Below are 12,426 nucleotides of genomic sequence, written 5' to 3' on the forward strand. Positions count from 1 at the left end.
CTTGACTGAATCTACGATTTACCCAGACGATTGAATAAATTTTTTTCTTTCAACATAGCCTTTTATAGCACATTTCCATAAGATAGGATTGATGCATATTGTCTGCAACCGTGTCTGAATAGACACAAATCTGCACTTTGTTTTTGAGGGCATTTTCTCTTGTCCTTGGCATATGATAAATCTTGAGATAAGTCGCCTGCATTTTATTTTAAAGTGTTGATAGAAAATATTCGGCTGAATTCATACAGAAAAAAATTTTCCTTTTGGTTTTGCTTTCTATTCTTCGTAATCTAAAAACCTTATTTACTATTGAAAATAAAGCAATCTCATATCCCAATAAACAAAACATTAAAGTGCATCTCTTTCTGGATTCTCGAAATTGAGATTTTAATTGCTTCTTTTGAAAGAGGGATATTTTATTATTAAAATACATAAGTAAACTATTTTCAAATAAAAATGGTGAAAAGTAACGCAAATATGAATGTATAATAGAAATATTTATGAGTAACTTCAATATCACTTCCGTGCATTTTCCTGAGTTTTTAGTATCAACAGAAAAATCATTCAATTTATTAGTATTCACTAATTATATTATGGTAATGTGTTGAACTGTCTTTAAATTTTTATTTAAACATATGTACTTATTTTTTAACTTTGTTTTTAATGTATGCTTTTACCCTAGATTTTGCAAGGCTTTTATAATCCCAAAAATTTACAATGCCAACACAAACACTTCAAAAGTATAGGGTGGTGAAAGTTAAAATGTAAAAAGAGGCAATAGAGTTTGAATGTTTTCTTAACAACCATTGTATTTTATAATTATTTTATGTTATTTTAAGGATAGAATAACAAAATACTTTTTCTTACTGAAAAATCAATAATAAAACTTTAAAAAAAGCGGAACTTTGAATACGGAAATGATTTTAGTGTTAAAGAAAAAATAACTTTGTCTTATTTGGAAAAAGAGTTTAATTCTGATGAATACTATGTTTAAATGCAGCAATTTTAATTTCATTTGTATTACTCTAGTTATTATACCATGATGCAATCATCTATTTTGCTGTTAATTAAGAAATTGCTTTATATTTTGCTATTAATTGTTAGTTTGTGTCGAAAGAATTTTAATTCAATATATTTCATTTAGGATTCAAATTTTTTCTGAGATAATTTGTTCCATGTTAAAATATTACTTTTCTTCCTAATTAATTACAGAAAATTTATTATGAGACGTACCATATAAAACGTCGAGTCTGTGTATGTGTGAATACAATTATTTAATACTGCTGCTTAACATATTTCTAAATTATGTTTATATAATTTGAAAAAAGTTTGTAAAACAATCAACCGAATTCTTTACAATCAGTTAAAACGGATTGAAGTATTCAGATTCATCAGAAACAATATTGATAGGGAATTCTTCAAATCAAATTAGAATTAATTAGACAACTAGAAGACTGAATGACTATTTTATAGAAAAGTTTTAAAGGTCGCATAATTGTCCATCTCCATTTGTTGATTCATTTGACAAAGGGATGCCAAGATCAAGAAAGCTGTAAATGTATAGTATGGAAAAAAATATTTTAATCGAAGTAATTATTATATATGTCCATATGTTTCACTGAAAAAGTAAATTTAAATCTTTTCTGATCATTTATTGTCATAAATTATTTATCAAACTCTACAAGTACCAAGTTAATGTATAATTTACAAGTATTAAAATAAACAAATATATAAGGGAGTAACGATACCAATAATTATGTTTATTTTCATAATTTAATAAAAAAATAAATAAGCGTATTTCTTAAAATTATATATAATGAATTGGTCGTACTAATCTCATTAAATCTTGAAAATGTCAGTCATTTTATTGAAAGCGCTCATCAGCAAATATCTTAAATAAACAAACGTTTATAATTAATATATAGATAAGGCTTTATGACAGACTTAAAAATTCTAAAATTCTGAAATAAATGCTTATCTAAATATTGAAGACCCAACTATTCCATTTGTCTAGGTAATTTTACTGACAATAAATTTTGATCCGGTAGGTGAGATCTGGCTTTATGTTTTAAGCACTTTCTCCGAAGTTTCATCACCTAAAGAGAAAACATTATTTTTGAAATTGTATTTATTTATTTGAGTAACTCAAAAAAATTTAAGTGTTTGAGTTGAAAATAAAGTGTTGAACATTTTAAATGTAGATGTGATTACATATGATCTTTTCAAATGAATTATTTTTGCCTTATATGTTCCTTATTCATTCATATATTTAATATGTTTTTTATAGTATCCTACAAAACAATTTTATTTTTTACTCAAACTGTTTAACATCATTTTTATTATACAATGCAAACGATAACACCATCATCACGAATGAATGATTCAATTAACGTTGATGAAACCTGAATTTAAAATAAATAAACGTTCATTTGTAAATCGTATAGTTTCTTGGAGAACAGCATATCTTTTTACATGATTATGAACAAATTCTCGAGGATTTTTTGCTTTCAGTATTTTTTTCTTATATTTACAACATAGATATCATGTAATTATAGTTAGTCATAGACTCTTGATTATTTTCAGCGAATTTACACTAGAAGTAGTGTATAAAGTTATGAACTCAGTCATTATCGAAAGTTATCAGTAAATAATTTTTCGGAATCGTGTTTCATGTTTTAGTAAGTGATCTAATTTTTCTTTAATTGAATACTAAGAATTATCTAAGATCGGAATGGCACCAACTTTGAAATAATTTGTATTTCAATATTTCCTTCAAGAATATAAATAAAAGAAAATGTGCAACAATAGAAGAAAAAAGAAATAAAGTCTTTGAATATTTTGTTTAAAATTTAAGGAATAGATTATTATTATTATTATTATTATTTTAATTTTTAAAGGAAAATTTCATATTAATGTACATGATAGTTGTAACAATGTTCAGATTTTGTCTAATTTGCTTGGATGAAATATGATTTTTTTCTCCGTTAAATACTCACAAATCATTATTTGTTTATAAAAATGATTAAAATCATTATGCTCACATTTTTCTAAAAATTATATTTCTATTCTCTGATGAATTAATTTTTTGTTCGCTTTGAAATTTCAAACAATAAACTAATAAGAATTATTTTCTTTTATATATATTTTCCATTTAGTAGAATTTTGAATTTTATTGCGATTGAGTTTAAAATTGAGTTAATGGATTTTGGCACAATTTTCGTGTCGCCAAGTAGAGAAATATTACATTTTATTTTCCACTTTTTATGTTTCTTTCGTTATAAACTCTTTTGTAAAATACCAAACGAAGTTGTAGTATTTTTTTTTCTGTTTCCAGACATTCTTAAAAGTTCATTTTTTTCTCTTTTATCACATGGATTTCAATATGACGATGCCAAGAACGCACTAATTAGATATTTTTTTTCTACTTCGCTAGAAATTATTATCTGCAGATCCATAATAAATTATATTCAATCAAACCTTTCATTGGATTGTGGCCTGCCATTCCTGTATGAGAGATCGACGTGAAGTTGACTCGCCACCGTATAGGACATACACGTTTCACTCATAAGCACCTCATTTATAGAGAAAGCGGGCCCGTGTGTCTCATTCGTCATACTATTTTTACTGTTAACCACATTCTAATCGAATTTCCTTCGTTTAACTCCCATCGTCAGGAGTTTTTTAATTGCTCATCTGTAACCTTGCGTGACTTGATGCAGGAAATACACCATCCATATCTTTTTAATTTTTTGAAAGCTATTTTTTTCCCCTTATATTTTACAACGTGTTTTTTTAACAATTTTTCCGAGTTTATGAATGAAGTTTTAACACACATTTAAAATCTGCTGTTTCCGCTTTTTATATCAATGATTTTAACTTTTAACCGTATGCATGGCGCAGTCTGGCAAATATGACTCTGGCGCCAAAAATAAGAAAAAAAAAATCCCAAAATTCAAAAAAATCTTTTAAAACAACATATTTGCATTTTTATTATTTCAAAATCTTTGAAACATTTGGTAAATTTTGAAATATTTACTTATGCACTTTGTTGTAAGAAAGTATGATTTTTCTTCATTGCTTGAAACTAAAAGATTTTTTTTTTCAATTTAGCTTCTTTTAATTCGTTATTTTCTTATAAGTTTTCTTTATATGCCTAGTAAATTCAATAAAATCTTTAAAAGCAAATAACTATTTTAAATTAAAATATAGAATTAAATGTTAATTTCCTCATTTTCTTACATATTTTATATTCAACGCAAACAATAATCCCCATATAGTTTCCTTCTCAATATAAAACAGTAGTATTTTATATTTAAACTAATGGCAACTTATTTAAAAGCTTACTTTTTGTTAATATAAGATTGCTGATTTCCCATTATATAATTAAACCTAACTATCAGAGGATATTTTTTTTTCTTTTTCTTTTTTGAGAACCTTTATATAATAGTACATAAAGGAATATAATTTCTTTTTCTTTGTAAATCTTTAAAAGGGCGAATATTTTCTTTTTATTATTTTAAAAAAGAAACATTTTCCTGCTCCGAATATTGAAATCAGTTGTTTCATTTTTCTATTTTGTTATGCTCAAATTTTGAAATATGTCAAAGATAATTTATGCAAATTCGTAATCATTTCTTAGTCATGAAAGAAAAAAAAACTCTTTTTAACTCATGTATTCATTCTATAGAAAATAAGATTCTTCTTTTTTTTCTGTAAAAAAATTGAAAGATGAATGGCAGCGAACACTTTAAAATGAACAATTTTTCGAAACTTAGGACATCGAAGGCGTCAAAAATTTAAACTCGCAAGAAAGATAATTTGTAATCTTCAAATGGGCTTTGAATAAATTACAATGAAAAGAAAATTTCCTGCTTCAGTTGAAAAAGAGCTCACTTATATGTCAGCTTTAAATCAGAATTATATCGTTACTTATTGCAGGAACGATTTTTCTCGGGCGAAAAATTTTCAATTCATTTGGTACATTGTAGCGTCAGTTTTTTTTTCTAAGTATTTTTATTAATACTTTTTTATTCTTTGAGTATTTTTAAGCAAATTAATATTTACCGGCTTACTGAAATGATATCAATTTACTAGCATCACTTTAAATTAGAAGAGCTTTAGTAAATGCTATATGAATGAGAATTATTTGAAAAGCACTTATTTATTTAAAAGAATACATTCATCTCCATTTCAAAGAGAGTTTCATGTAGCATTACAATCTGCTCCACATGACATTTATAACTGTAATAAAAAATTATTGAAACGAACGGAGAATATTTTCTTTCAAGAAATTGATTGTCAGTTTTTTTTTTTAATTTTAAAAAAATTATTTCACTGATTTCAAACATGTAGCGACATTATTACAATAATTACTAAATCAATTATTACTTTTATTGCCAAGAGCATTCTAAAAAATAATTTTTCTCCTAACTAGTATTTCACTGATTGCAAATATTAAATAGTATATAGCGAAATTATTACATTAATTACTAAACCAATTATTTCTTTCATTGCTAAGAACATTTTTAAAAAGTTATTTTTGATCCAACTATTATTTTACTTATTACAAATATTTTTTTAAAAAATATAGCGACATTATAATATTAATTACAACATTCACTGCTAAGAACATTCCAAAAAATTATTTTTGATCCAATTATTATTTCACTGATTACAGATATTAAAAAATATATAGCGACGTTATTACATTAATTACTAAATCAATTATTACGTTCATTGTTAAGAACATTCTAAAAAATTATTTTGATCCAACTATAGCTATAATTACCTTAATAAATAACGTTTTTAAACATTTTCATTTTAACTGAATTCTTCATTTACCCTACGGCCATTTTTAGCCGGCGTCCTGGCATAGGGGTATCGCATCTTCCCCGTGATCTGGGCGTCCCGGATTGGACATGGTTGTTCTTCCTGTTCTGTCTGCGAGATGTGTAAATCTGCCCTCCTGTAAAAAGGGGCTGTGCAAGCGAATGAGTAATGCGTGAGTATTCAAGTCGTACTCTTGGCCCAGGTTGGTTCTACGATAAAAACAAGAGGCGTTCCCCCTTCGGCTTAAATCGGCTGTCTTTGAACAGCGGGCTTCAAAGTGCCATAAGAAACAACAATAAACCATATAAGAATTAGATGATATCCATACAACAAAGAACAGAAAGTTTAAAACTAAAAGGCTTAATCATAAAGAAACAATCCATTTGTTAGTAAATCCTTTGAATCGCCGTTTCAAAGAATAATGCGAAGCCAAATCGGTCATTTAACTAATTTATGTTCAAAAAAGCATGCTTTAAGTCAACCTGTTTTCGTGAAACATTTAATTCTTAGAATGTATTCTAATTAGAAAACCTTAATCCTATCGCATATTTCAGATTCCGTCCACAACGAAGAGAAAGAAGGAAAATCTCGCTTCATAGCATCTAGTTATTTAACAATTCGTCCCTTGGTTCAAGACGATGGAGCAAAATTTGCCTGCGAAGCTTTCCATAAAGCACTCGACCATAGGATGAGAAATGAAGTTACACTTAGTGTCTTACGTAAGTATAGTTCCTTATTTATACTTTATGATTCGCATAATGTGTGGAATCTCCCCCATTCTTATAAAAGGGAAATATTTATCAGTAAAAGAATCAAAAAGTGTAAGCTTCTATAGTCAGCAATGATTCAAGAAATATTAAATATTTAAAATAAAAGTAGCGAGATAAGTTTGAATGGTATCATGAACTTGAATTCAATTGAATTTCTTAAAGAAACAAAATATAAAATGAAACAAATTATAATATATATTTCATCTGAAATGTTTAAGATATTCTAAGAAACTACACAGTAATGCAATGCCCACAAAATTATTTTTATATCTCTAAGTACTTTGATATGTGTAAGAGTGTTTTAAGTGGTGGCATTTTCTCTCGAATGATAAATTCTCATTTGAATTGCTTAATTCTAATTTTTAAAAATTTGTATTTATAGTAACCTGAACGTTTTTAATGGTATTGAGTATTGAGTGAGATGATACGAAATTGTAGAAAATATCATTATAATATGAAAAATATTCGAAATGGGGTAAATTTTTTTATTAATGGAAGTTTATGGAATTTATTTAAAAAGTTGTGATTAATTTTCTTTAAAAGGATGTAAATTTCTATCATAAGGATTAATTAATGAACCGTTTTCAACAGAAATTTGTTGTAAACATATCACATAGACAATATTCTAATTAAAATAAATTTTAAGGCAAAATTTCAGATGTATGAGATCAATAAATTTTTTTTTATTTCGTTAGATTGATATTTAGCAAAACTGTAGCAAGCGTTTGTTAAAATAAATTTGCATTTATCAGTTTACTAACATCGTATGAGTATGGTAGAAAATAAAAAAACAGAAAAAGAACAGTTATTATAAGTGAATTTGCTGTTTTTCTAATGCAATTTTTTGGACATAACGTGATTCACCTTAAATATTTTGCTCAAAAAATGGTAAAAAATTACAAAAATATCTAATCCAAAATTTTTGATTCATTTCAATTATAGAATAAGTTATAAATAGCTGAATTTCATCGAAAGAAAATAGGAGCTTGATTCAAATATTGTATATAATTATGTATAAAATAAGACTTAAAATGGAAATTTCATGATTTGTTAAAATTTGAAAATTTAGATCGAAGTCTCGTGATAAATTGGTTGAAGTGCAAACTGTTACTCAGTTGTGAATTTGAAATATATATTGATTTATGCCTCAAATATAATTTTAGAACACCGTCCATATTCCTGAAAGGAATAAAAATGTTAAAAAAAATAAATCCGAATGTGCATTGTACTGGGGACAAAAATTCAAACGACATAGCATTCGAAAGTTATTTTTTTTAGTTTAGAATGTAATTATATTGAATGAAACATCATTGATCAAATTTAAGATAAAAAAAAATAAGAGATCATCTTAAAATGTTAAAATTATGTATTATTTATATTAAATATAAATGTTTGTATTCTAAAACCAGTGGTACATATTTCATTCTTTTACATAAAAGAATAACAATCGAAAAGCAATGTTGAATTATGAACACTGAAAAGCATTTTAATAATTGCTTTAAATCAATGTATCTATTTACATTTTTTATAAGCTAAGCATGAACTTTATTTTGGTTTGGATTATGGTTTTATTAATTGCGTTTAATTGTTTGATTATTTTGTCTTTTCTACCTTGTTCAATTAACAAATATAAAAGATGAAAAGGAGCAAAAAGAATGGGATAAAAGCTTTAGCATTTTAAAGATCTGAAATACTTTGATGTGCATATGACTTACGTAGAATACGAGATACTCTTACTTCTTTTATGATTCGAAGTAAGAGAATAAATCAGCTAGACAGAAGATTATTTAAATATTATCAGTTCCCGAACTTCATCGATAACATCAATACTTTATTAGTATATGAATTCAATGTGAATAATGCAAGTTTAATATTCGTTTACATCAATGATTGCTTTTAGAAATTGGCAGCTCTACATTTGATATAGATATAAAATTCTCTATGTTTACATCTCAAAAGCTGATTAATCGACTTAGTTTTTGAAAAGCTAATAAAAAAGGAAAATTCTAAATATCTTTGCAAGCATTTTGTAAAATAAATATGCTTAGATATTCACACTTATTTACTTCATATTTTTAACCTAAGAAATGCTATCAACTTTATGTGACTGAAATTCCGTGCTCGTGTAACAAACGATATAATTCATGTCAAGACGGCACCAAATAAACTGTTTGTCCAAGAATGGTGCTTATTTTTTAGACGAATACAAACACAAACCTTTCTGTCCACCTCTCGAGAGGTAGAGTAGAAAAAAAAAAAGCTGAGCATTTGAGCGTCTTAGTTCACGAATAATATACCAGATCAAGTAGCAAATTGCATTTCGCGTAGGGTACGTGTCTGGCACAAGAATTGTTGGATTATTAAATCGAGAAATCGGAGAATACGAAGCATATAACATTTCGTCATAGCGTTCGTTCTATTTATACAGGAACTACTTCGTTATCGTCCTATGGTGTCACTGGTCGTGCCAAGAATAAAGTATGGAGCCGTCCTAGATATGTTGGTATGTGGGAAACTAGCGTGGTACGTGGAAAGATTTCGGACGATTTCCCGCTCTGTCTCTTAATTGACATCGTGATATAAACTTTGGCCAGAGGAACTGCTGTAGGAAAGGATAATCGTTTATACTTTTCCCTAAGACTTTTCGAAACGTATGTTATTTATCGTTTTCAAATATAGAAAATTAACGATTTAAAATTTTCTTAATTTATGATGGATATTTATCGTAATTTCAATTTTTTTTAAATAAAATATTATTGAAGGCAAAAAATGACATTTAATTGTAAATAACAGTTAATAAAATAATGAATATTAATAAATAAAAATGATAGTTAAAAATGACATTTAATTATAAATAATTGCTTATACTAAATAAAAAATAATTACAACATAGTTTACAAACATTATATGTAATCATGACATCAACTTTTATTTAAAATATATGATTAAATGTGAATAATTATTCAAAACAATTGTATCGATTCAAATTTGAGAATTGTAATCAGCTGAACTGTAATCGGAGAAGGAATTTAAATGTAGTACAAAACAAGTTTTGGAATTTTTGTTAATGCAATGATTCTTGTGTGTGGTTTTGATCATACGGATAAATATTTATATTAATCGGAAATAAAGCTAGACTGAATTCAGCAAGTTTGCATCTACGGCTACGTATTCGACTGTAACATGAATGTTTTGTATGTAGCTTTCTAAATCTCCCAGGTTACATCTGTTTTCTTCATTTTATTCGGATATATTATAGACACCACATTACACCCTTTTTTCATAGAACAGTGAATAAAATGAGAGCGAATCAGAACCACAATGTATGGTTTCCATGGTATAGTCATTGACTACGACTTGAATATTGTATGAACGATCAAACATGGTTACAATGAGAAATCATTATGTACTTAAAGAGTTTGTTTCTGAGTTTTGCTCAGATGATTTCTACATGTTATTGCTTATGAAAAAAATTATAGCCTTTTATAATCCAGAACTTCATTCAACTTACAATGTCTATTATATATAACTTAAAATGTCTACATTGATTTTTTTTTCCTATTTTGCATGCAATATAAATTCGAAACAGTTTTTATGACTCGAAATTCTCAAATGTCAGCCAATGGTGACAAAACCTACGGCACAAATGTTGCCTATTTTTCTCAACATAAATGTTTTGTCTTTATTTAAGTGAAAACCAAAACTATGTTTCTGTTTTGTGTTTACTTATTTTATATTCCCAATTTTTAATAGTTTAGAATGAACGCATGGTAAATTAGATGCATTGCCAAATTTGAAAAATATCCGAGAAATAAATGCAAGAAAAATATATCTTAAAACTGAAATATCAAAATGTTAATAGATTGTAATGAATAAAATGGAAACAACTTTCAAGATTTTTTTTTATCATAGGATGCAAAAATTAGAGTGAAATTAGGAGAAATTCAAAGCATTATGGATTTTTTTGCATCTTTGTTATATTAGTTATTATAATGCTAGAAATTCTCAGCAATTTTTTTATCAGAATAAAAGTAAAATATAAAATGTAGCCAGCATTTACTTCGTATTCAGCATTTGAGATTTGTACTAGTAATATATATAATACAAAGAAACATCTTTCTTAGTCAGGGGAATGTAAAAAAAATAAATGCTTTTGCATTTGAAGATTTGTTTGATTTTTAGATGACTTTTCGAAATTATTCCGTTGAAAAGTAATAAATGAATCCAGAAAGTATTTGCACCAAAATAGTTCAATGAATCCAAATCTTTCCCTGCTCGAAAATTGCTTTTTCAAAACCTTTTTTTTATAGAGAACTCCTATCAATTTAAATTCAGTACAAATTCAAATATTAAGATAATGTACACATATTTACAACTTACTTCCATATTTAGTTCGATAAGAATTTATATTTTAAGTAAAAAAAATGTAAAGACAAATATAAGAAATCTTATTCTAAAAAAATGTATATATTCTTCACATACTTTATAGACATCTTGATGAAGATACTAAAAGTAGTCTCTAAATTGTACAGCCTTTTATCGTCTGAAAGCATACTGAATATAGAGAAACAAAAAGCAAATGTAGACTCAGAAAATAAATATCCAGTAGGCGTTTTGAAGAAATACTGATTTTTAAAATAAGAAATCTTCCAACAGCATTGAAGAGCTTTAAATCTTCGTAAAGTTAGATGTACCATATGGTAGAATGGAAGATCGGGATACATACAGTAAAAATTTATCGGTAGAAAGAATTCTTTTTTCTTGTCTGAGAAAGCCTTGAAATGTAACTTAAATGTGTGCTGCCGTTAGTTATTATGTGAAGTATGGAGTGAATCACTTCCAGTCCAATGGTTAATGGTAAAAGTTTCAATGCATGTTGAAGGAATAAAGAAATCCGACTTTTGCTGAGTGTGACATGAAAGTTTGCTGAGTTTTTTCTGCGAATTTTGTTTTTATTATTGGATCACTTTTATTTTGTTTTGCATCATTTTTTTGGAGTATTTATCTAAATCTCAAAAATTTCTGCTTCATTTGATTACAGAAGATTTTGAATTCCATTTTTTCTCCTTTATTTTTCCTTGTGGCTTAACGTTTTTCGTAGAACTTATCCTCACATTAAAATATAAATCGTTGCTGCATTATTAATACTACAATATTAATCGTAGCTACATTATGAATAACCCTGTCAGAACAAGACATTGTACGATATCTTGATATATCAAGATATTATACGAAATATTAAGATTTTTATGCTAATAAGGAAGTGTTTGATTTTCATAAGCTGAAAATAATTCTAGAAACAATCAGTATTAATACTCGGCTTCCATTTGAATCATTTTTGATTCACATTTACTTTCTAATTAGATAGCTTTTAACTCGAACTTTTCATTAGCTGAATGACTACAATAATATTAGTCCTACAATTATATGGAGTCCAGATACCCTAGTGGTTTCAAGTCTAGAAAACACTAGGTTTCGTTAGCGATTTCATCATGCTTGTGGGCGGTATGGGTATTAAATATATTCTCTAGAATCAAATTCTCACCTGTTAGTGTGATGCAAAAAGTTTAGAAAATAGATTATTTTGATTCACTTATAATCTCAATCTCTAACCGATCATTCAGTGATGACGAGGCTCATTCCAAAATAACTCTCGTTCAAAATCTGATGCTGTCCAAAATCGAAAACAATACTGGGCGCGTCAAAAAATGTATACACATTGAACCATCATAAAAAATTTATGCTCCCTTCTACAAGGTTCAATTGCTGTAAAGGGAAAGCTTAAAGTCCAATTTGAAACATAAATACCCTTTCTGATTCAAATGTG

The 12,426-nt window shown here is 27.0% G+C and overlaps 1 protein-coding gene across 1 annotated transcript in view; it reads left to right on the forward strand.

Moving 5' to 3' along the window:
- The window catches only part of LOC129966074 (nephrin-like), a 679,668-nt gene that overhangs the window by 267,155 nt on the left and 400,087 nt on the right, over positions 1-12,426 (forward strand). The window contains exon 6 of the mRNA XM_056080443.1: positions 6,384-6,548. Coding sequence (XP_055936418.1) covers positions 6,384-6,548 — 165 coding nt within the window. The remainder of the gene's footprint in view (positions 1-6,383; positions 6,549-12,426) is intronic.

The sequence above is a fragment of the Argiope bruennichi genome, chromosome 4 (genome assembly GCF_947563725.1).
Source record: "Argiope bruennichi chromosome 4, qqArgBrue1.1, whole genome shotgun sequence".
NCBI classification, from domain to species: Eukaryota; Metazoa; Arthropoda; class Arachnida; order Araneae; family Araneidae; genus Argiope; species Argiope bruennichi.